Here is a 26240-nt window from a genome sequence, read left to right on the forward strand (position 1 = left end):
GATAGCAATTCACAGTTAGATTATAAACATTTTTCTTGAGGGTAGTACAGGCAGTGAGAGATTTTCTGTGGCAGCGTCAGACAGGACAATACGGGGAACCAAGAATGTCCCTGAGCCATCTGAGGCTAGCATAATAGTGGTTACTTCCACTCTCCCTCAGTGATGACTATCAGAGGAAGCATGTGGAGCTGTGGTGGTATGGGAGGCAGGGGGAGTAGGGATCACGACTGACTGATCAAGTGGGACATTTCTTACATCCTCATATCTACAGGTGAACCATAGAATGCTTTAGCACTGTTGGTGGGTTGAAGTTAAAAGGATGCACCATGAATATAACTCTGCCTTTAGTCACAATGTCTGCTCTTGGTCAGTGTGGGTGAGGAGAGTTGGATGGTGGTGACTTAAAGGTGTTTTTCATTCTCACTGGGTTATCTAACAACAGATCCATGAAATAAGCAACAGGGTAAGTAGCCACAGAGAGGGTGGAGAGACCATATGGTCAGCGCCAGAATGGCTGCTGCTATAGTGCAGGACCATGTCTGACCCTGAGGCAGAATCCAGAGCTCCCACTTCCTCATCCTCTGTCTGGCCAAGTTAGCCACGACCCATTTATTTTTGTGTAGAGTTTGAATGTTTTTGTGAATATGCATGTATTTGGATGCACACAGTTATGTTCTGTATATCCATGTGTATGTGTGTGGGTTGTATGAAGGGATGGATAAATGCATATCTACACCATATATTCTATTATGTGCATAAGGAGCTGCTTTCATGTGCATGTAGGCATTGTGTGTATGGGCCAGTTATTTCCATATGTATTATGTGTGCATGCACTGGATATGTGTGTGTATGCAAATGTTTATGGGAATTTGTTCAGCTCAATTCCCAGAGTCCTTACTCTCTCTGGGTCTTCTGCAACATTTCTATATCCCGCCTCTGATCCACCAGCTGGCGCAAGATAGCTGTCCTCTTGTGGTCGGCGACAGTCTGTAGCTGGTGCTTCATGTACTTTTGCTCCCGCTGCTTCCTTTCCGCCAAACGTTCATTAGTCATGTCCATCCTCCCGAAGATGGGTTCTGATGAATCCGGCTCAAACACGGGCAGCGGAGGTGGCCTGTTCTTTATCTAAATCAACGATACAGATGCAGAGAAAGGGAGAGTTTTCCCAGGGATCCAATACTCAGATTGGACTAGAAGACAAGCTTGTGCAGAGCACACAATGTAATGCTTTAAGGGTTAGGTTCCTACCTGGACATCCAAGGCCCTCTTGTAATATTGGGCTTCTTCCATCCTATCTTTTAAGTACTTTGATCTTTGGGCAGCCAGACTAAGGACAAGGAGGAGAGGTAGAAAAAGGGCAAAGGTTTATCCATATTTACAAGAAATATAGTTCATCATCATTGAGCAGTCAATCGATAAACATTTATTAAGCACCGAGGATGTGCAAGGAACTGTATGCTGAGAATATAAAGAAAAATTAATTCATCACCTTTAGGAATGACACCCAGTTATGGTATTTCTTGACTTTTCAATGAGAGGGGAAGGGGATGGAAGAAATGAGAGAATTTAAAATTAAAAATAAAAATTAAATTTTAAAAAAAGGAATTGAGACCAGTGTTGGGCACTGCACAAAGCAAAGAAAAAAATTGGATGCTATTACTGAGAACCAATATTTTTAAACAGACAAAAATGCTACAAAAAGGCAATATGAAACTAAAAAATATAATACTATGAATGTTTAGAATCAGTGTGTGTGTCCCACTTTATACAAAATTTGACATAAACATCTATACTGACAAACAGATAAATTAAGGTGTGATTGATTGTTCACTAAACAAAAGCAATTGCCAAGATTCCTTTAAGTAGAGAATTTCACTCTTAAAAGATGCAGCCTTTATGTAAAGTGAGGTACACTTATAAGCTTTATAGTAGCATATATTTTATGTGTTTATTTCCTAGAATATACTTGTTTTAATTCAATAGATGTCTCCTGAGCACTTAACTCTGGTTGTATCCATGCCTTACTACGGGAAAGATAGTTTGTAAGGTACAGACATGCTTTTTGATGATGTAGCAGAAATGTCGAACTCACTTACCAAAATTTCTGTGTAGGAGCCAGATTAAAATAGAATTGAAATGCTTAACAAAATAAAAATAAAATGACATATATAATTTTAAATTGTGATTTTCTAAGTCAATATATATACCCTGAAGGGGTCGTTTCTATTTGATTTTTGACAGCACTGTTGTAAAGTATGGCACCACATCTACTCTGTTTACATCTCATCTAACCATTTGTGCCTAAATGGGAAAAATGCCAACTCACTGCATGACTCTATGACCTTGCCTGCATCTAGTGATCCCAAAGCACTTAAAGATGACAGATGTTACAGAAAGACTAAATGATCATGCATCTAATGAAAAGAATAAGAATAATAAAAATAATTTCTACATTCAGATTTTGTTTTGTGAAACAGTTTCTGTTGGGACCAGTTATTACACCTTAGTGATAATGAGAATATTAGCACAGGGCCAAGTCCCACTAGGAAGCATTAATACTAAAACTCACTTTCTAATGTTCAGAGAAAGGTAAACTGGGCTTACTCTTCCGTGAGCTGTACTTGTTCTAGGCGGTCCATTAGTTCAGTATTCTGTTTCTGCTTCAATTCCTTTTCTCGTTTGCTTTCCATTTGTTTCAGAAGACCTTGGGAATACTCCTCTTGCTTAGCAGAATTAAGCTCAGGACTAAGGGGTCGTTTGTCAAAAATATAGGATTTCTGGAATGAAGGAGAAGTGGTTCATTTATGCTAAGAGCACAAAGAGGTAGAGATGAAGATTCAGACGTCTTCAATCAATCGAGCACCCATTGAGCGTTCAACTCAACTACTGGCTGCTGTGGAATGACAAAAGAAGTGGTCCCCCAATCTCTATGTGCTCATACTCCTGTTGTAGGGAGAAACAATCAGAAAACAAGTACTAACTTATAAGTAGAAAGTAGTTCAGAAAAAAAGACATCAACAAGGGATGAATCATGGAAACATAAGATTGAGAGCTGTAAAAGATATTAGGGATCCAATGTCAGAATCAAAGAATTATAGAATCAACCAGTTTCAGAGTTGGAGGGGATCCTCAGGGACCATCTGGTCCATCCTACACCTGAAAAAGGATCCCTTCTACATCACACACACCAAGTAGTTATCCAGCTTTTGATTGAAGATCTCCAGTGAGGAGAAATCCTCTGTCTCTTGGGGTAGTCCATTCCCTCCTTGAACAACATTAATTATTAGAAAAGACAGCTAGGTGGTACAGTGGATAGAGCACACAAAGTTGAGTTCAAATCTCACCTCAGACACCTCATCTTCATGAGTTCAAATCCCACCTCAGATACTTACTGGTTATGACCTCAGACAAGTCATTTAACCCATTTGCCTCAGTTTTCTCATCTGTAAAATGAGCCGGAGAAGGAAATGGCAAACCACTCCAGTGTCTCTGCCAACAAAATCCCAAATGGGTTCACGAAGAGTTGGACACAACTAAACTGAAATCAAATACAGGATTTCCAAGGATTCCTGACAAAATACCAGAATTACACAGGAACTTTGAAGTACAAAAACAAGAAACAAGAAGAAGCATAAAAAGGCAAATGTGAGTGAGCTGTTATAAATGACTAGGCAAATATAAGCTGTTTACCTTCTAATAAGGGGACATAATACATGTATCCCCTCAGAATTCTATCATCATCAGGGGTCACAGATGGAAGTCTAATTAGATAGAGGGCCTGGGAGTGATTGTTATGTTCTGAGGACTTAAAAAAAAGAATAGAAATGAAGGAGGGAAAGAACATAATATGGTGAGGAAAAGGATACATGGGGAAAATTCTCTCACATAATTGGGGTGCATAATTAGAAGACTATGGAAACAAGAAGGAAGGGGGAAGTGTACACTTGAACCACACTCTCCTCTGAACTGGTGAAAAGAGGAAAGAATAAATGCATAATGAGAGACAGAGAAAGAGAGAGAGAGATGGATACAGAAATATATCTTATTTAATTGAGGAAAAGGAGATAAATGGGAAAAGGGAAATGGGGAGAATTAGGAGGGCAGATTAAAGGAGGGATTAATTTTAAGAAAAAAACTCTTTAAAGGGGGCAGGAAATAAAGAGAGAAAAAATTGTAAGAGTAGGATTGAGATAAATACACAATTAACAATTATAACTTCGAATATGTATGGGATGAACTCAACTATAAAATGGAAGAAGATAAAATGAATTAGAAAACAGAATTCAACAATATGTTATTTACAAGAAACAAACTTAAAACATAAAGATGCACAAAGAGGTAAAATAAGGGGCTAGAATAGAATCTATCTTCAACTGAAGTTTTTTTAAAAAAAAAGGAAGAGCAATAATCATAATCTCAAACAAAGCAACAGCAAAAACAGGCCTAATTAAAAAAAATAAACAGGGAAACTATAGTTTGCTCAAAGGTACCATAGAGAAAAAGCTGATATTGACAATAAATGTATATACACCAAATGACATTGCATATAAATTATTAAAGGAAAAGCTAAATGAGTTAAATTGACAGCATACCTATAATAGTAAAGTATCTCAATTAATCCCTCTCATACCTAGGCAAATCTACCAAAAAATAGATAAATGAACAAAAATGACATGAATAGAATTTTAGAAAATTTAGATTATCATAGACCTCTGGAGATTATAGAATGGTAAAAGGAAGGAATATACATATTTCTCTTAGTGGTGCATGTCACCCTCACAAAAATTTACTATGTATTAGGGCATAAAAACCTCACAAGTAAATACAGAAAAGCAGAAATATTCAATACATATCTGCTATGAGCAATGCACTAAAATTATGTTTAGTAGAGAGCCACTAAAGAAACTATAAAAAATTAATTGGAGACTGAATAACAATTCTAAAGAACATATGGGTTAAAGAAGAAATCATAGAAACAACTGCTAATTCTATGAAGATAATTATAACAATAAGACAACATACCAAAATTTTGAAGATGAAGCCAAATCAGTTCTCAGGGGAAAATTTATATCCCTAAACACTTTCATCAATAAAAAAGAGAAAGAATAGATCATTGACATGGGCATACAAATAAAAAAATAGAAAACTAACAAATAAAAACCTCCAATTAAAATCCAAAATAGAAGTCCTGAAAATCAAAAAAGAAATTCACATAACTGAAAGCAAAAAAAAGTATATTAATAAATAGAACTAGGAGCTCTTTAAAAAAACAACATATACACACTAAAATAGATAAGCCATTAGGTAATTTGATTTTTAAAAGAAAGCCAAATTACCAGTATCAAAAATTTAAAAGGAGAATTTACAGTGAAGAAAGAAATAAAAGAAATGAGCTATTTCACCTAACTGTATGCCAAAAAACTGACAGTCTAAATGAAATGAATGAATATTTAACAAAAATGCTCAGGTTAATAGTAGAAGAAATAAAGGATTTAAATAACCCAATCTTAGAAAAAAATAAATAAGTGAACTCCCAAAGGGGAAAAAGAACCAGGACTATATGGATTTACAAAGAGAATCCTATCAAATACTTAGAGAATTATTAATTTCAATACTACATAAGTTGTTTTTAAAGTGGGTAAAAGGGGACCAAAATTGCATCAATAATACAAATATAATCTTAAACCAGAGAGATTCAAAACAGAGAAAGAACGCTATAGACCAAGATCCCTGATGAATATTGATGCAAAAAATGTTTTAATATTAACTACATCAACATATAACAAAGATTATGCACTATACCCAAGGCTAGATTTATACTAGGAATACAGGACTAATTCAATATTAGAAAAACTATAAACATTACAGACCATGCTAAAAATGAAAACAACAAAAATCATATGATCATATCCATAGATGAAAAATAAAGCTTTTGACAAGATGCAACACCCATTCCTATTTTAAAAAATTGGAAAACATAGAGGAAAGTGAATCTTTCCTTAACACAATAAGCAGTTATCTTTCTAAAATAAGAGCCAGTATTATCTATAATGAGAATAAACTAGAGGCCTTTCCAATAAAAGCAAGGGTAAGGCAAGGATGCCATTATTATCATTAATATTCAATTCAGTGCTAGAAATGCTAGCAATATGAGACAAGAAAAAGAAATTGAAGAAATAAATTTAGGCAAAGAAGAAATAAAATTATCACTTCTTGTAGATGATATGATTAGAACCCTATAGATTCAACTAATTGAAACAATTAACAACATCAAAGTTCCGGTATACGAAATAAACTTACACAAATTATTGGCATTTCTGTATATTGCCAATAAAATCCAACAGAAAGAAGTAGAGAAATTCCATTTAAAATTACTCTAGAAAGTAGAGTACTAGGGAATCTACCTGTCAAGGCACACAGAGGAACTGTATGAACACAATGACAAAACACTCTTTGACCATGAATAATGACATTTCTAAATAACTGGAGAAATATTAATTGCTCATGGTAAGACCAAGAAAATATAATAAAAATGACAATACTATCTAAATTAATTTACTTATTAAATGTCATGCCATCAATTACCAAAAAGGTACTTTCTAGAATGGGGGGGGGTGGAGAGAGAAATCATCTGAAGGAAGAAAAATTCAAGAATATCAAAGGGATTAATGAAAAACAAGTTGAAAGGAGGGAGTCTAGCAGTACAAGATCTCAAACTATATTACAAAGCAGTAACTTATCAAAACAATTTTGTACTGGGTAAGAAATAGAAAGGTTGATTAGTGAAACAACTTAGTTATGCAACATACAGAAGCAAACAAGCACAGTAGCCTAGTGTTTAATAAACTTAAAGATCCCAGCTATCTGGTTAAGAACTCACTATTCAGCAAAAGTTGTTGGGAAAAATGGAAAGCAGGTTGGCAGGAACTAGCTATAGACCAACATTTAACACTATATACCAAGATAACCTCTAAACGGGTATAAGATTTAGACATAAGAAATGGTATCACATACAAATAAGAGGAAGTTAGATGACAAATCTCTAAATAGGGGAAGAGGTTCATGACCAAACAAGAAAAAGAAAGGATCACAGATGTTAAAATGGAAAATTCTGATTACATAAAATTAAAAAAATTTTGCACAAATAAAACCAATGCAGCTAAAATTAGAAGAGAAGTTGGTAAATGAAAAAAAAATCTATGCAACACGTTTCTTTGTAAAGGTCTCATTTCTAAGATATGTTAGGAACTGATTAAAATTTCCAAGAATACAAGCTATTTCCTAATTGATAAATGTTCAACATATAAGAATATATCATTTTCAAAAGAAGCCCAAGCTATCAATAGCCATAGGAAAAATGCTCTAAATCAATAATAATTGGAGAAACACAAATTAAAACAACTGTTCCTCACAACCATCAGATTGGCAAAGTTAACAAAAAAAGAAAATGTCAAATACTGGAGAGACTATGTGCAACAAGTACATTAATGCACTATTGGAATAACTAATCCAGTCATTCCAGAAAACAAGTAGGAATTATGCCCCAAAAGCTATTAAGCAGAATACTCTTTCAGACCCAGTGATACCACTACTAGGTCTATAGCCCAAAAAGAGCAAAGAAAGAGAAAAGGAGTCCACATGTACAAAAATACTCACAGCAACTATTTTTTTTGGTGGCAAAGAATTAGAAACAGCGCAGGAAGTAACCATCAATTGGAGAATGGCTGAACAAGTTTTGGTATATGACTCAGTTATTACTCTGCAGGCAATGATGAAAGGAATGGTTTCAGAGAAATATGGGAAGACATGTATGAACTTAGAGTGAAGTGAGCCAAACCAGAACAATTTATACATTACCAACAATGCTGTAAAGGCAAACAACTTTGAAAGCCTCGGGAACTCTAATCAACACGATGACCAGTCACAATTCCAGAGATCTCATGATAGAACATGCTGCCCACCTCCTGATAAAGGGATGATGATCTCAGAGGGCAGCCTGAGACAGATTTTTTCTTTTCATGACTAATGCTGGAGTTTGTTCTTCTCTAACATACACATTTGTAATAGAGGTTGTGTTTTTCTTGGTTTCTCAGTTGCAGGCAAGGGAGGAGGAATAAAGTGAGAGGGAATTTGGAATTAAAAACAAAATATAATTTAATTTTTTTAAAAAATGCACTATGTACCAAGCACAGAGGATACAAATGGAAAAGGGCTTACATTCTAATTGGGGCGATAACACACATGGGAGACAAAGTTCAACTGGAAATCAATGGAAAGGTCCAATAGTCCTTAGACTATGGTGGCAGAGAAGGATCTGGGGATTGCAGCAGTGAGACAGATGATGATGAAGTCTGGTGGACCAAAGGGCACAGTGGAAGGACAGATGGTTAAGGCCTGGTGATTCTCCTGGTGTCCCCTTAAAAGATACCATTTACTGATGGATAACTCATATTGATGGTTTGCAAATGGTTGTAATACCTCAACTGTATACCTCTCCACATCCAGTTCCAGATATAGAACAGTCTGGGATCCCAGTTAATGATGGATTAAGCACCTCAATCAAGCACCATAGTTTCTGCCAGACCATGATGAAAATATTAACAGTGAATGGGTAAAACTGGAATATCTAGAATATATTCTCTTTTTTCCTTATGAATCCTTAGCTGAGACAGTCACAGTATAGGAATAGCAAGAGCCCTAAATATGGAGTCAGGGGTCCTAAGTTCAAATCCTACCTCTACTCTTTATTACCCATTTAAACAATTACCCATTCAGCAAGTGATCTAAAAAGTCTGGGCCTTAGTTTCTTCATCTGTAAAACTAAAGGGTTGGACTGAATCATCCTTTTGGTTCCTTCTACCTTGTGAAATAGAGACAGTCCTAAATCCTTGGCTCAGTATGTTGTGGAGATGGTCAAGGCACGTCTTCAATGAATGAACGAAATAGCATTTAATAAGTGATTACTATATGCCAAGCACTGGGGTAAAGGCTAGAGAAATCATTCTTTAGTAATTTAGCAGAACTAATTCTTGCTGTTGGGCATGGTAAGTAATTAAAAACATGACAAGACTTGCTGCCTGGTGTGCTCTAACAATTCACTTCAAGACACAGTTTTTTATATGCATCACATTTTCAACCTAACCATTTCCTTGAAGGTGAGGAGTTACAACACAGTCAGCTTGTATAAAGAAAAAAAATCCCATCCACAAATTCCTTAATCAACTGAGGTAAATGCAGACCCATTGTCAGAAATGGCACGTGTGTGAAAAATAATTAGCATGGAGCAGCAATTTTTATAGAATTTATCATTTTGCAAAGGAATCTATGATAATTAAGTTCTTCCTCTGGAATGGTCTTTCCACATAAATAATTTTTTTAAACTGAAATCTCCTTGTCATCATCCATGAAAGTGAGGAGTTAAATTAAGTGGTTTTGTGTTAGAGCTGCTGTCTACTGCCCCTTTCTTCTCCAATCTACTCCTAATCCTGCTACTGATAAATAGCAAAGTCATATGTCAGATGTGAGTCTGGAAATACACAATCTTGGGAGCCAACTTTCATTCTAGAAAACTGATCTATTGATGTTTCAACTAGCCTAGGACCGGGAGAGTTTTCTCTAGCCCCTGACACAACATATCTGTGCTAGCTGAACCCCACATGAGAATCCTGTTCTCGAGACAAACAGAAGATGCAATGGTGGCTCTGATAAAGATCAAGACACATGTAACTCATGACATCAGGAAGCCAAGGAGCTAAACCACCAACCAGACACTAAGAACCTGCCTTACTTGGTGTACCCATTCTTACACAACTTTTCTCTCACAATCGATTTGCCCAGACCTGCAATACTAAAGTATACTAAAGTAGGATTAGTTCAGAAGCTGATGATTAGTAACAAGGGAAAGGAAACTGGCTCTTTCTTCTAATCAAGCTCCTTGGGACATGGCAGCCAGGTGACAATGCAGTGCATAGTGCTGGAACTGGCAGCAGGAAGACTTGAGTTTAAATCTAACCTCAGACGCTTACTAGCTGCATGACCCTGAGCAAGTCACTCAACTTTTGTTTGCCTCAGTTTCCTCAACCATAAAATGGAGCCAATAAAAGCACCAACCTCACAAAGTTGTTGGGATGGTCAAATAAGATAATAATCATAAAGCACTTTGCACAGTGCCTGTCACAGAGTAGGTGCTATTTAAATGCTCATTCCCTTCACCTTCCCCCATAATCAGATGTTGTTGCTGACCCAGAGGTGGTTGTAAGGGTCGAATGAGACAAGGAAGGCAAAGTATTTGTAACCAAAAAACACAACTAACTGGAGTTATTCTGTGCTCTGCTCCTCATCAGTCTTTTCAATATCCAAATCTATTCTGTGCTACCAAACAATTTGTAGTCAATGTGAACATGTAAACAGTTAGCAGACGTCAAGTCAAATCAACACAAATTTAATAAGTACATATTTTATGCCAGGCACTGTGCTAAATACTAGGGATACAAAGAAAGGCAAAAACACAGTTCACACCCTCAAGGAGCTCACATTATAAGAAGGGAAACGACATGTATGTAAACAATTAAATAGATTAAAAAGAACTCTGAATACTAGAGACACTGAGGAAAGCCTCCTGAAGTGAGATTCGAGCTGAGTCTTAAAGGAAAACAGAAAACTAAGAGATAGAAGTGAGGGGGCAAGACATCTCGAAAGTCATACAACATATAGAGTAACCAAGATGGTGTGATTTCTGCTTTCTAGAATAATAATGCAGTTTCTCCATAAAATATGTGCTTCACCAGTGGATAACTCATGTCAATGTCTTGTGAATGGTTTTAATATTTAAAAAATCTTTCTCTACTGTGTACCCTCTCCACTTCTAATTCATTCATCGGATAATCTGAGATCCTGCAAAGTTACTAATAGACATTTTGTACTGAAGCCATGGGTCTTCCATTCATTTAAGGGCCTACTATGTGTGTGGTACTAGAGATACAAATACAAAAATACATAAAATATTTTTAAAATGCAGAAACATATCCTGACCTCAAGGTGCTTGCATTCTATTAGAGGAAATATAGATAGATAGATAAATAGATAGATAGATAGATAGATAGATAGATAGATAGATAGATACATAAACAGGCACATAAGAAAATATAAAATATATACAAAATTAAGACAAAGAAATATTTGAGTTGCTAGGAATTCCAAGAGTTAGAGAAGGGGAAAGAGTGCATGTCAGGCATAGGGAACAGCCTTCCCGGAGTCATAGAGGCAGGAGATGGGATACTGTGTGCAGAGAACAACAAGACACTTTAAATACAAACCATTAAATACATGAAGGGGAGTAATATGGTATGTCTGCAAAAAAGCTGGAGCTAGACTATAAAAGCCTAACTGCCAACCTGAGGAGGAAAGTTATAGTAAGTTATATCATAAAATTATTTTTAAAATTATAAAAACATTCTTGTGTTTATTGATGTACTTTATACAACTGGTCCTTCTAGTGTTAACCTTTATGAGCCTCAATGTCCCTATTTGTATTTCTTAGATACTTTTACCAATTTGTGATCTCATTCATGTGGATACTACCTTCAGTAATAAGAAACACAACATAGCCATACTTGGCCATCATATGACACTCTCCTCCATGTCCTCCCATAAATTAACCACAGGGGTTCAATCCAACATGCTGGAAACTTCCTCTAGATCTCTTTGCATTGTGTGAATATCAATGGAGCATGTGGGCTGTCCATCAGTCATTCCCCACTCTATATCATTAAACCACTTTTTTTAAACATACATTTTTCTGACACTATCTTTTATATCTTTTTTCTATGAAGTTTTTCATAATGTATTATAGACTGTTCATATCTACTTTTTATATTCTTCATTTTCCTTTGGGTGATTCTCAACTTCAATTCTTTGGATACTGTGCTAGTCTTTGACTTGCAACTACATAATATCAGGAGAATAATATTGGCAATAAAAATATGGGCACTGCATACCTTTTGACCCAGTAATACCACCTCTAGGTCTGTATTCCAAAGAGATGACAAAATGGGAAAAGGACCCATATGTACACAAATATTTATGGCAGCTTTTTTGGTGGTGGCAAAAAAAATGGAAATTGAGAAGATGCCCATCAGCTGAGAAATGATTGAACAAGTTGTGGTATATGATTATGATGGAAACTATTGTGCTATAAGAAATGACAAGGAAAACCTAGGAAGACTTAAATGAACTGATGCAAAGTGAAGTGAGTAGAACCCGGAGAACATTGTACACAGTAACAGCAATCTTGTACGATGATCAGCCGTAAATGGCTTAGCTATTCTCAGCAAGACAGTGATCTAAGACAATTCCAGAAGACTAAGGATGAAAAAAATGCTTTCTAACTTCAGAGAAAGAACTGATGGATTCTGAATGCAGAAACATACTTTTTAAATTTTGCATGACTGTACACTTACAACCTATATAAATTGCTTGACTCCTTAATGGGGGGGGGGCAGAGAAGGGTTGAGGAGAAAATTCTGAACTCAAATTTTTTAATTAATACAAAAATTGTTTTTACATGTAATTGGAAAAATATGTAATGCAAAAAGAAAAATATATATTGTCATTTGTTTCAGAGACAAGCATGAGATCAGTAAAGCATTGTCCAATTTCCCCGAATCCATCTAACCCATTCCCCTCTTTCTGGTCAATTTTGAGCCCAGTTCACTGTCCATTGATCTCACCTGTCAAAGATAAATATACTTATTAATGGGTAAGCCCTAGAATTTGTCCATCTGCCTGCATGTCATAGGAATAGGATCTGGTCATATGATTTCATTGGTATGGAGAGCTACCAAAGAGGAACTTCTTTCTTAATTCAGGTTGGCACCTTCTTTTCAATTTACAGTCTTAGAGAGTTGCCTGAAGCACTAAAAGATTAAGTGACTTGGTCAAGGTCACAGAGGCATTATGTGTCCTAACTTCAAGAATAGCTCTCTATCCACTGCACCATGCACTCTCTGTATAACATACTATAGATCACTTGTATACCCTAGGTCTGCAAAGACAAGCTTTCTTCATCCCACTGAATTTTTTTCTGTGTGGGTAGTTAAGGTAATTTCTGTTGATTATGGATCTTATTTAGGAGACTCTTCAATGCTCCAGGGCCTGATGAATCAGCACAACGTCATCCACAACAGCAGAAGTTGAAGGACTTTGCTATCTAAAAGGAGTCCTGCTTCAAAGTTAGAACATGCACCGGATAGTCTCCGTGATAGTAACAAACACCTTTGGAGAGCATCCATCTCTTTCTGGAGAACATCACCATCCATGAAACAAAGTTATCTTTGTTGTTGTCTCTTCCAATGACCCTTGTAAAGAGGATAGCCTTGGTGCAGTGAATAGAGCACCGGGCCTGGAGTCAGGAAGACTAAACTTCAAGAGTTCAAATCTGCTCACACACCCTTACTAGCTGTGTGACTCTGGGCAAGTCACTTAACCCTGTTTGCCTCAGTTTCCTTATCTGGAGAAGGAAATGGCAAACTATTCCAGTATCTTTGCCAAGAAATCCCCAAACCGGGTCACAAAGAGTCAGACACAACTGAAAAAAAAAAGACTCAGCAACAGCAACAAAAACTAAGTCCCTTAAAGTCAGACAATTTTTATAAAGACAATTTTTTGTCATTATATCCAGTCCTGTAAAAACATTATGTTACACAAATGTAGGAATTCAAATGGAATGGAAAACCAGCTGACACTCCACCTCACAAAGAATAAAAGCGATAATGTTGCACCACAGCATCTCTGTCATTCAGACATAACAACAAAAACCATAGCAAGAAATAGAAGAAAGATGAGGAGAAGGATAAAATTTTATCATTTGATACTCATTAACATACACTTAACAACCTGGGGAGATACATACTATACGAATTATTATCCTCATTTTGCAGATGAAGAAACTGAGGCTCAGAGAGGTTAAGTGACTTGCCCATGGTCACATAACTAGGAAGTGTCAGAAGAGTGATTTAAACTCAGGTCTTCCTGTGAGAAATTGGTAGAAACTGAAACCAAGGGAAGAAAGGAACAAATTAAAAGGTAAGGGGAAAGGAGAAAGAAAGAAGAAAAGGTATAAGAAGGGAAGAAAGGAGGAGGAAGTGGGGGAAAGGAATACTTACATAAAACTCAGGTTTCTCAATCTTGTGGCTTCTGATAGCTTCAGCAACTCCAAGATTATATGCAGCATTTTTCTGATTTTGTTCTCTAATGGCCAAGTTTTTAGCCTATTAAAAAAAGAAAATAAATATGTGCTAAAATATGAATCGGAAAAAGGCAACTCTCTGAGCAATCAATGTTCGGCAAAAGCCTACATTTTAGAAACAGCAACAGCCCATTAAAATGACACCATAAGTAACAGAATGTGCCTAGAAATGTTCTCTTCTGAATTTAATTAGGCAATTATTAAATACCTACTATATTTGGCATTGGAAGAAGTAGAATAATAAAATAACAGTATTGAAAAGATATGTCCAGCCGATGCTGACCAAGAGGAAAAGACAGAGAAAAGGAGAGAAAGGAAGAGATTGGGAGTTTAGAATTCTTTCAACAAGGAATATTTTTTACAGTTGCAGACTGCAGTTAGCATTAGGAGCTTTACAAGAGTCTAATTACTGACTGGCATTTAGGCTAAGTGAAGCCACATAATGAAGAAAGTCTCCATTGATAGACTCCCAGGCACCATGAACAGGTATAACAGTCAGGCAATTTACTGTGGAAATAGCAGTATTCAAGGAAAACCTAAGTAACTAATGATCTCCACTTCAACAGGTATTGAGAGCAAGTGAACAATTCTAGTGACTAGCAGATGTTGTGCAATGTTTTTTGGTCTTTTTTTCACAGAGGCAAATAAGCACTAAGTGCCTACAAGATGCAGATTGGTCTTCTTATTGGACTATAAAAGGCCTAGAAAACATCTATTCTGGACAAAACCCTACAACTACTTCTTTGTGGGATATTTTGTGATCAATTTTTAAAAGGAGGCAATTATGACAAGTTTTAATTAGGTCAATAAGAGAAAATATAACAGAGTAATAATTTCATTTTCTGTCTTGACATTATTATTGGACTGGTAAATTAGGGGACCACCAGGGAGACAGCAAGGCATTTTGAAAATTCTCTAACAATATTTCTGTGGAGGTGGACAGTTGTACAGCTAGGTGACCTCATGATTTATTGATCTGGAAGGGAGTCTCTTAGTGGAGTGCTACATAAGTGTGTGCTTAAACTCATTCTGTTCCCACTTTTTTTTCAGTGACTTGGATGAAGATATAGCTGAATTGATCTTTAGATGGCACAAAGCTGAAAGGGATAGGTAACTGGATAAAAGAACTGAGATTCAGAAAGTTATAGTGATAAAACTCAGATGATCTAAGGCTAATGAAAAATGTAGAGATAACAAAAAGGAACTTTTAGCTATGTCACTATTGAAGAATCAAAGATGGGATGGGACCAATCAGTTATAGAATGTTGATAACTGAGAAGAGAGAGAAGGGAGAGCTACTCAATTCATATTTTGCATCCATTTTGTCTGCCATGAAGAATGGACTTTGGACTGGAAAGAAAGAAAACAAAAATGGCCAATAGGTAATTGATAATTTAAGTTAACTAAGGGGATGGTGAATAGGGACTAGACCTATGATTTCATTCATTTGGGAATGCCTGGGGAAAGAAATTCCCTCTACCAAAGCAGGTCAACACCTTCTCTGAAACCTAGAAAGTTATCTGGAACACATTGAAGTTAAGTGACTTGCTCATTGTTAGAGAGCTAGTATGTGTCAGGGGCAGGATTTAAATGGGGTCTTTCTGGTTTCATGGCCAGTTCTCTAGTCCCTATGCCACACTGATAAAAAGATAAGAGAGAACCTGGCTGCCCTTGATGAATTTAAGTCATATGGACCCCATGAACTACATCCTCTAGTACTTTTCTTTTTAATTGCAGATATGATTGTTGATCCTCTGTCAATGATCTTTGAAAGATCATGGATGAGGGGAGATGTACTGCAGGATAAAAGAAAGGTAAATGTTACCCTGATTTTCCAAAAAAGAGAAAAAGTGGAGTCTAAATAGCTATATGGAGTTTGAAATTGAGTGTATGAACATGTTGAATGTATGAAAAATTCAATCCCTGCCCTCAAAAAGCTTACAATCTAGAAGGAAATAATACATATATCTATATATGTAGGTGTACATAAAGGATTATAAAATGGAACATGATAAAAGTATATCAGAAGCTTATGAAGAAAGTATTATCAGGGTGAGTGGAGCAAAGATGAATTTCATGAGGGCAGAGAAGACCTCATGGAGAAGATGGCACTTTAACTGAGCTAGCAAGATGCGTAAGTGTTAAATAGGCAAAGATACGTGAAGTACATCTTCAGGGTAGGAAATGGCATGGGCACCTTATACATCTAAACCTATTCTGGATCATAACTTTGGAATTCTTTTAGAGCAAGAAGGGACCTCAGAGATTAACTAGTCTGCTGTTGTTGTTTGAGTAGTGTCAGTCATATTTGACTCTTCTTTATCCCATTTGGGATTTTCTTGGCAGAGATACTAGAGTGGTTTGCCATTTGCTTCTCCAGCTCATTTTGCAGATGAGGAAACTGAGGCAAACAGGGTTAAGCGACTTGCCCAGGATCACACAGCTAGTAAGTGTCTGAGGCCAGATTTGAACTCAGGAAGATGAGTCTTCCTAAGTCCAGGCCCAGTGCTCTATCCACTGTGCCACCCAGCTGCCTAACTGCTGCTGGGATACCTGATGTCTAAAGAGGGCCTCCTGGTCTTTCAGCACTTGATATTGCTGTATGATCCGGTCATCTTCTATTTCCTTCCTTTTCCTCTCTTCGGTGAGGTACACTGGCACATTCCGTTGGGCTCGTTGTAAGCATACATAGCACATCTCCTAAAATAGCAAATTGAAGGAGATATTAAAGTCACTTACAGCCTTTCCTTTCTCCCCCCTCCCCCTTCATACAACTGGAAGTCTTGAAAGCTTTCAAAAGGTTTGCGGTCACCAAACACATTTCATGGAAGAAAACTACTTACTGGTGACAATTGCCAGTAATGAAATTTATTTTATACATAGGGCCCCAAGATGCTTTTTAAAAAAAACTGTTTAGGAGTCACACCTCCAGCAATTAATATGTGATGACATGGAAAAGGGATAACGGGATCTGTGAATTAGTAACTCGAATTATTGGCTTGGTCTCTATGCCTATTAGTTGAGGCACCTCGACTAAAACATAATAATTGAAAGAAAATAAACATAGCATTCTCCATGAAAAGCAGAAATGAGAGATTAAGGAGAACCTTGTTTGTTAGCTTGGTTTTAAATATGCTACCTGTCCTGCTTTTACGTGGCCCTGGCAAAGTGGGACGATAGCAGTTTTCATCTTCATGTCCATATCTGCTTTCAGAGAACCTGGTGATTTTAATCTAGAAAGATGAAACAGATCATCAGTTTCTCTTTAATACCATCTCTCCTCTATGCTAAATATTCATTTCTTTGCCTTCTGATGGAAAGCAAACTTCTGCAAAGAACAGCACGGTTGGAAAGGACCTTGGAAGTCATTCAGTGAAGTCCAACCTAGCCCTGAAACAGGGATCTCCTCATCAGTATTTTGACAAGTAATCCTCCAGCCTTTACTTGAAGAACTCCACTGACAGAACCCCACCCTCTGCCCACCCGCCCCCTTCCTCAATGAGCAAGGCATTTCATTTATAGACAACTCTAATTGTTAGGACATAGAACTTTTTACTGAGCCAAAATATACCTGCCTGAAATTTCCACCCATTGTTCTCCCCAGTTCTGCCCATAAGCCGAAACAGAACATATTTAATCACTCTCCAAAATAACAACCTTTTTAACTTCTCAAGACAGCAATCACATCCTATTCCCCTGCCTCAAGCCCTCTCTTCTTTGGCCCAAGGATCCCAAGCTCCTCCCACTGTTCTTCAGGTGACATGACTGTGGGTACACTCACCCATCTTGGTCACTCTCTCTAATTCCTCCACATATGGAATGATCAGGACAGAGCAAAGCCTGACTAAGCTCCTTTTTTCTGAACACTATGCCTCTTTCAGCATAGCTAGGTGGTGCAGAGGATAGAGTGCCAGGCCTGGAGCCAGGAAGACTCCTCTTCCTGAATTCAAATCTGGCCTCAGACACTTAACTACTCGTGTGACCCTGGGCAAGCCATTTAATCTTGTTTGCCTCAGTTCCCCTTCTATAAAATGAGCTGGAGGAGGAAATGGTAAACCATTCCAGTATCCCTCCCAAGAAAACCCCAAATGGGCTCACAAAAAGTCAGACACAGCTGAAACAACTCAACAACAAATGCTTCTTTCACACAACTTAATAATGCTGATTCATCTTTTTCACATGAACTGCTTTCTAGCCATGATGCCCACATGCAGGACTTGGGTAGTTTATTTTTTGAGCCCAAGGGTAGAACTTTACATTTATTTATCCCTTTTAAGTACTGCTTTGCTTGTTCATAATCTTTATTTTGGTACTATGATATTCTGATGAATTTGTAATAGCATCAATATGGACATGATTCTACCAGTGCAGATCAAAATTCATACATGCCTTTAAATGAGATATCCATAGAATACTTAACACAGGGTCTGGTATATAGCAAGTGGTTAATAAATGAATATTCCCCCTTTTTCCCCTTCTTATCCAGCGTCATTCTGGTCCATGTCTTCCTACATTCATAGGCGAGCTACCCAACATTGCTGGAGGTCTTTTCCTCTAGTTCTTCTAATAAAACAGTGACACCAGACCTCACTAACTTCCATTGTTGGACAGTTTAATTTGCTAAAATAATATTCTTATAGTGATTTGGAAACTGCCTCTCTATGACCTCCTCTACAATGAACAAAAATTTAAATAATAAGAATTGATATTTCTGTAGCATTTTATAGTTTACAAAGCACTTTCTAACAACCACCTACCATGAAGTAGGGGGGAAAATGACAATAAGCCATTACCAATAAGCCATAAGTAAGTGACCTTACTGCTCTCTGATTTAATAGCCCTGTGAAGTAGATTAGTTGTCAATACAAAATTATGACCATTTAAGAGAAAAGAACACTGAGAGTCAGATAAATGAAGTGACTTACCTAAGCTTATGCATTTAATAAATAATATATTCAGAACTAGAATTCAGGTTATTTGACTCCACCATTCTCTTTCATTTGCTATACCATGCTGTCTTTGCTATTATATGTTAATACAAGTAAAATCAACAAGTACGTATAATGCACTTATTATGTTCCAGTCACTGGGCTAAGTGCTGGGAGTTCGAAGACAGGGGAAAAAAAGTTTCTGTTCTCAAGGAGTTCACAGTCCATAAGGGGGGAAGACAACATGGAAACCTGTAGACATAAAAAGATATATAAAGGACAAAAATTCAAGATAATCAATAAAGAGAAAGGGGGATCAGAAAAGGCTTCTTAGAAGGTGGGATTTTAGCTGGGACTTGAAGGAAGCCAGGAGATAGAGATGCAGAGGAAAAGAATTCCAGGGATGGGGGACACCAAGCAAAAATCCATAGTTGGGAAATGGAGCATCTTCTTCTAAGGACATTAGACCAGAATGAAACGCAGAGTACGTGGAGGGGAGAAAGGTGCCAGGTGGCAAAGGGCTTTAAAGACCAAAGAGAAGGTTGTATAGTTGATCCTAGGGGTAATAGGGAGCCACTGGAGTTTACTGAATGGGGGAGAGAGGTGCCACTGTCAGGCTCACTGTGCCTTAGAAATTTGATAGCTGAGAGGAAGATGGATTGCAGTTGCACTAAATCACAAAACCATGCTGACTGGGTCCATTATAAGAAAGAAAGAAAGAAAGAAAGAAAGAAAGAAAGAAAGAAAGAAAGAAAGAAAGAAAAAAGAAAGGAAGGAAGGAAGGAAGGAAGGAAGGAAGGAAGGAAGGAAGGAAAGAAAGAAAGAAAGAAAGAAAGAAAGAAAGAAAGAAAGAAAGAAAGAAAGAAAGAAAGAAAGAAAGAAAGAAAGAAAGAAAGAAAGGAAAACCTTCACTGAGTCTATCCATGCTGGCTAGCTAACATCTTACATCTCTCCTGCATTTATTTCATGGTTAAAATCTTTGAAAAGGCTGCCTCCACTTCTTTTTGCTCACTTTCTTCTTAACTCTCTGTAGTCTGGATTAGGACCTCATCATTCTACTGAAACTGCTCTCTCCAAAGTCATCAATAATCTCTTCACTCCCAAATCTAATGGCCTTTCCTCAATACTAATCTTTCTTGCCTTCCATGCAGCCTGTAATAGTCAATCACCCTCTTCCACTTGACACTCTTCTCTCTAAGCCAGGAAACCTGCAACCTCCATTTGGATTCAGACAAAGGGCTGCGCTCAAGGACCTAGAGGGGCACGTATAGCCTCGAGGCCGCAGGTTCCCCACCCCTGCTCTAAGCTTTCATGACACTGCAATCCCCTGGTCCTCCTTCTACCTGTCTGACCACTCCTTCTTGGTCTCCTTTGTTGGATCTCCATTCAGATCTTGCCCTCATCTGCTTTTTGAAATGTGGGATGTTTCCTGGTTTCCAGATCTATAGCACCTCTCCCATTTCTCCATCATTCTGCAAAGAATCTGCCAAACAGTTCAGCAATCCTGTTTATATATTCTTTCCATACTATGGGATATAATATAGTTCAGGCCTGCCAACTCGAATGCATTGAGGCCAATGATGCACTCTATATACCTATGTTCTCATTCTGAGGCTCTTCATTCCATCTAATCTAGTCTGCTCCCTTCTTTCCAATGTGAGAAGCATCTTCCTGATAATGAATTTGATGTTCAGTGTGTTCTTTAAGTATTTCTTTTGTCCAAACTGATAGTTACCCCTCCCCTCTCCCAGCCCCAATTGCTTTAGTAGAGTGCCCTAGTCCATTCTCAGCAGGCGTAGAGTGTTAGACTTGGAGGCAGGAAAGACTTGATTTCTACCAGGTTCTAACACCACAAACACTTATTAGCTGGTGACCACTCAGCCTCTCCCGAAGCCAGTTTCCTCAGTCTATAAAGTGAAGTAATATTCTACTTACCTCAAGTGGTTATTGTGAGGGTCAAATGAAATAGATTACTTCCAGTGCTTTGCAAACGTGAGAGTGCCATACAAATGCCAGCTCTTATTATTGGGCCCCAGAATGGAAGAATTTCATTATTTCAGCACAAGCCAAGAAAATTACTTTACTTCTCATTTTCCCTCTCACCTACAAATACAAATACACCTTAGCCAAAGCAACATAGCCAAGGTGGCAGGATCCTTTGAAGGGACTTAACATCGGTAATACCACATGATCACATTAACCACATTACCACCTGTGGCCAACACAAAACACACGCAGAAAAGCAACCTCACCATTGAAACCAATAACATGACATAACTAGAGAAATGCAGCTGGAAAGCTCACCAACCTCTCAAAATAATCCTCCCCCACCAAAGGGAAGGTAAAATGGATCACTGCTCCATTTAGAGTCACCTTTGCCCTGAGAGGAATGTGGACTGCATTAGTCTGTGGAAAACAATCCTCTCCAGATTAATAGCTATTTGTCCTTAAAAACTGCAATGCTTCAAATCCCTTTGGACAGTTGTGAGTCAGCTTCCTGTGCTTTTTAAATAATCTCTCCATGGAAGAACAAGTAGGAGTCAGGTTTGCATAAAGCCCCCAACTCCCTCAGCTAATATTCATAAACCTAGAAATGAGGTGCACTCTCTGAAATGGAACAAATCCATAAAATGGATACTCACCAGATCCTCAATCTTTGGAACAACTCAAATCCTCAGTATTATAATTCAAATTCAACATCCCTTACATATTACATCAATTTCATAAAAGAGGAATACCCATTACATGTTTAATAGCAGCTTTATCAAAGCTTTATGCAAAGCTTGGAAACTGCTTTTCTCACAATAACCCTGAAAAACAAGAGGTGGCACATTAGACAGAATGCCTAGCCTCGAGTCAGGAAGACTCATCTTCTTGAGCTCAAATCTGACCTCAGAAGCTTACTAGCTCTGTGACCCTGGATAAGTCACTTAACTCTGTCTGCCTCAGTTTCCTTATCTGTAAAATGAGTGAGAGAAGAAAAAGGCAAACCATCTGGTATCTTTGCCAAGAACACCCCACATGGGATCACGAAGGGTTGGACACCCGTGAAAACAACTGAACAACACCACCACTAACCCCATTGTTCATAAGATAAAACAAAAGTTCACAGAAATTCTTCCATTTCCTAGTGCCCCCACCACCACCAATTACTTTGGGCTTATTTTATAAATATGTGCATAAATATACACATATTTATTTACCTCTCATCCCCTTGGTCACACACAAGCTCCTTCAGGGCAGACTCATTTTTGTCTGTGTATCACCAGAGCCTAGTATAGTGCCTGGCTCACAGAAGGCACTTCGTAAATGCTCATTGAACTAAACTGGATTCCTCTGCTGCCGGACTCCCCCGGGGGCACCACGTTGTCATTAACCCCTTTCCTTCTTTCGCTGGGACATAAAACTTGACACAAACACTTTCTTCCAGATAGGCAGGGACTATTGAAAATTTTTAAACAATGGGGGACTGGTTTGCTTAATGTTGATGTCTCATATTCAAGAGAGCATTTGTATGAACGTAAAGTTTCTCATTTCCCAGGAACGGGAATACTTAGTTTCCCAGTTTTGATCAGTCTCCACAGTAAATAAGGAAGAATCAGTGCCCTGGTTCAGAAAAGGATGTTGTTAACTTTAGGATAAATGGATATAGCAAAAGAGAGCAAAACTAGGAAAAACAAAGGAGGAATGTAAGACGTTGCTTTAGTAATCTAGGCACAAGACAAATATCGATGCTGATGCTGATGCTGATGCTGATGAAAAAACAATAGGGCGGTAAGGACAAATTTTACATAGATCACACATTGGGTCTATATAAATAGCAGCCAATAAATCAATTCACAAGCATTTATAAAGTATTCTTTGTGGCAGGCAATTACTAGGCTCTAGTGACACAAATACAAAAATGAAACTTGCCCTCAAGAAGCTTACATTCTAATGGGAGGGAGAGAGAAGACAATATACACATGTATAAGCATACACCAAATCCAAAAAATCAGATATGAGACAACCAGGGGCAGGGGAGAGGCAGAGAACTTGGGGAAGGGAGGAACTAGGAATGGCCTCATTCAGAAGGTGACGCTTGAGCTGCATCTTGAAGGAAACCTCAGACTCCCACAGACAGAGGCAAAGAAGGAAGCCATTATAGCCATGGGGTACAACCAATGTAAAGGCATAGAGACTGAAAATGGAGGACTACAGATGAGGAACAGAAAGGTGGCCAGTTTGGCTTGATGGTAGAGTACACAGGGTGCAGTAATATTTAATAAGCCTGGAAACGTAGGATGAGGACAGGTTTTGAAAATCAGGATATACATAATTGTAACACATAGTAACTAGACTTTGAATGACCTTGTAATTCTTCCATGACAAGGTATTTGTGTGCCAGTATGAGGATTCAAAATTTTCATCTTCTCTGCGTAACCTGTTCCCCTAAGAATTTAACTCCCCCTTCTATCAACAAATACGTCTAACTCTCTTTCTTCCTTTAAAAAAAATACATTCACTTTAACTCTTCCATTCCCTCAACCTTTCATAAGTATCTCTTCTGATTTCACAGCCAAACTCCTTTTTAAAAAAAAACTATCCTTGTTCCTGCTTCCTTTCTCCTCACTTCTCAACCCTTTGCAGTCTAGCTCCCAACCTCATTACTCAATTGGGAATTCTTTAAAGTTACCAATGACCTACGAACTGCCAAATCAATGGCTTTTTTCAGTCATCCTTCTTAATCTATCTGCAGCCCTTGACACTGATGATCACCCTCTCTCTTCCTGGATACTCTTACCTTCTCTGGGTTTCCATAACACTGTTATAACACTGTTCTCTCTTGATTCTCCTCTCTTTCTAGCTCACAACTGGACCCAGATGGCTCCGGAGGAGAGAGTGAAGCTTGTGACTTTGCACAGCCCTCTCCCACTTGAATCCAATTCACTTGGATGTCATGGCATCACCTCCCTGATGTCATGGTCCTCTTCAAGAAAATGGTAGGACAAACAATAACAACCACCACCTTTTCTAGCTACTCCTTTTCAGTTTCCTTTGCTTAAATATTTCATTCATGTCCATGCCCTACCTCTGAGTATACCATCTTCAGGCTTTGTCCTGGGTTCTCTTCTTTCTTCCGTCTAGAATCTCTCTCTCTCTCTCTTTCTCTCTCTCTCTCTCGCTCTGTCTCTGTCTCTCTCTGTTTCTCTGTCTCTGTCTCTCTCTCTCTCTCTCTCTGTCTCTCTCTCTCTCATATCTTTTATCAGCTTTGATGGGTGCAACTATCATTTATATCTATTTATTGGACTATTTCTCTCCTGAGCTAGCACAACACCAACTGCCTTTTGGATTTATCAAACTGAAAGTCCTTTGGGGATTCTCACACTAAGCATGTACAAAACAAAACTCATTATCTTTCCAAAAAAATTGCTCCTCTTCTGAACTTGCCTATCTTTGTCAAAGGTACCACTAACTTTTCAGGTTCTGAAACACAGAGTCATCCTCAATTCTTCACTTCTCCCTCAAACCTCACAGTTACCCAGCCTTATTCATTCAACTTCTCACACCCATCCCCTTCTGTCAACTTATATGGCCTCTAACCTAGTTCAGGCCTTTTTCACCTTTCTCCTGGATTATTGAAATATATAACCTTCTAATGGATCTCTCTGTCTCAAATCTTTCCTTTCTCCAATTCATCCTCCATGCAACTGACAAAGTGATATGCCTGAAATACAGATAGTATCCGGGCACTCCCTTACAAAACCATAGTGGCTTCCAAATGCTTCTATGTTCAATTATTTCTGCCAACAAAGAAGAATCAGCCTATAACTAAAAATGTACTACAGATAATTTACAAAACGGATATCACACAGATACTCATGGTAACTACATAAAGGATGGCATGTAGCTCATGATCAGTAATGTCTGATTAACGTACTGCCCTGAACTCTCAAAAAATGATACCTTCATACACAAGACTTTACTTTTTACATAGTACTTTAAATACGCAATCTCAAACCATTCTCTAGGGTAGGTAATTCAAGAAGTATTATATCCATTTTACATATAAAGAAAACAGAAAACTATAGAATTAAGTGAACTGTCCAGGTCAGGTCAGACATTTAATAAATGGCAAAGCTAGGACTCAGATCCAGATTTTTCTGTCCCCCACTAAGTATGGTACTCTTTCTACTACAGAATAGTGTCCTTTTATTTTTAACACCCTATCCAGAAGTCCTGGACCAAGTTAGGAAGTGAGATCCCCTGACCTAGCATCACAATAAGGAGGCATGACCATTATAAATATCATCCTAAGTAAAAATACTCATGGAGCACTAAAGAGTAATATGGTCCAAACATGAAATTAGGTCACAAAACAAAGGCTTAGCCTCAGTTGCTGTCAATAGATTATGCTCCTCACCTTATTTACTGCCATGTGAAATGTTAGATTTTTTTAATGATTCATCATTCTTTAAGTGCACTAGGGAAATGCCAATTTAAGAAAAAAAACCCTTTAGGACTTTTAGGGAATGACTCACCTTTCAGGAGCTGGCTTCAGCTGATTGTTCTTCTCCACCCTGTCTATCAAGTTGATTCCTGTCACTTTGACAGGAGAGATAGCTTGCCTAGCCCGGAGCCTCTTGGCTGAAATGCTCTCTGTAAAATGAAGAATAAAAAGAAGTAGAAGCCCCTGAAGCAGATTTTCAAAGGCATTTTAAATATGAATTTGCCATTCACACCTGTATAAAATATACTCGATAATTTGTGGAATGCTGGGTTTCTGAGGCTGGATGACACTCTCATCATCTTAAATTTTTTTAACCCTATCATAGTCAATCAGCAAATATTTACTTGTGTGCCTGCTACATTCAAGGCACTGGAGGGAATTAAAAGATACTTAAGACGGTGCTGCCCTCCAAGAGCTTATAATCTGGTTGGTGATATAAGACATAAATATATGATAAGTTAAATAACTGTAATGGTTCAAAGCTGCAAAAGAAAATTTGTTGTTGTTCAGTTGTATCCAACTCTGTGACCCCATTTAGGGATTCCATGGCAAAGATATTGGAGTGGTTTGCCATTTC

The 26240-nt window shown here is 37.8% G+C and overlaps 1 protein-coding gene across 1 annotated transcript in view; it reads right to left on the minus strand.

Annotated features, from left to right (window-relative positions):
• The window catches only part of CCDC81 (coiled-coil domain containing 81), a 74336-nt gene that overhangs the window by 6790 nt on the left and 41306 nt on the right, over positions 1–26240 (minus strand). Inside the window, 7 exon segments of the mRNA XM_036747036.1 lie at positions 899–1125; positions 1249–1327; positions 2605–2777; positions 14163–14267; positions 16799–16945; positions 17385–17478; positions 25695–25812. Of these exon segments, the coding sequence (XP_036602931.1) occupies positions 899–1125; positions 1249–1327; positions 2605–2777; positions 14163–14267; positions 16799–16945; positions 17385–17478; positions 25695–25812 (943 nt within the window).

This window comes from Trichosurus vulpecula, chromosome 2 (assembly GCF_011100635.1).
Source record: "Trichosurus vulpecula isolate mTriVul1 chromosome 2, mTriVul1.pri, whole genome shotgun sequence".
NCBI lineage: Eukaryota > Metazoa > Chordata > Mammalia > Diprotodontia > Phalangeridae > Trichosurus > Trichosurus vulpecula.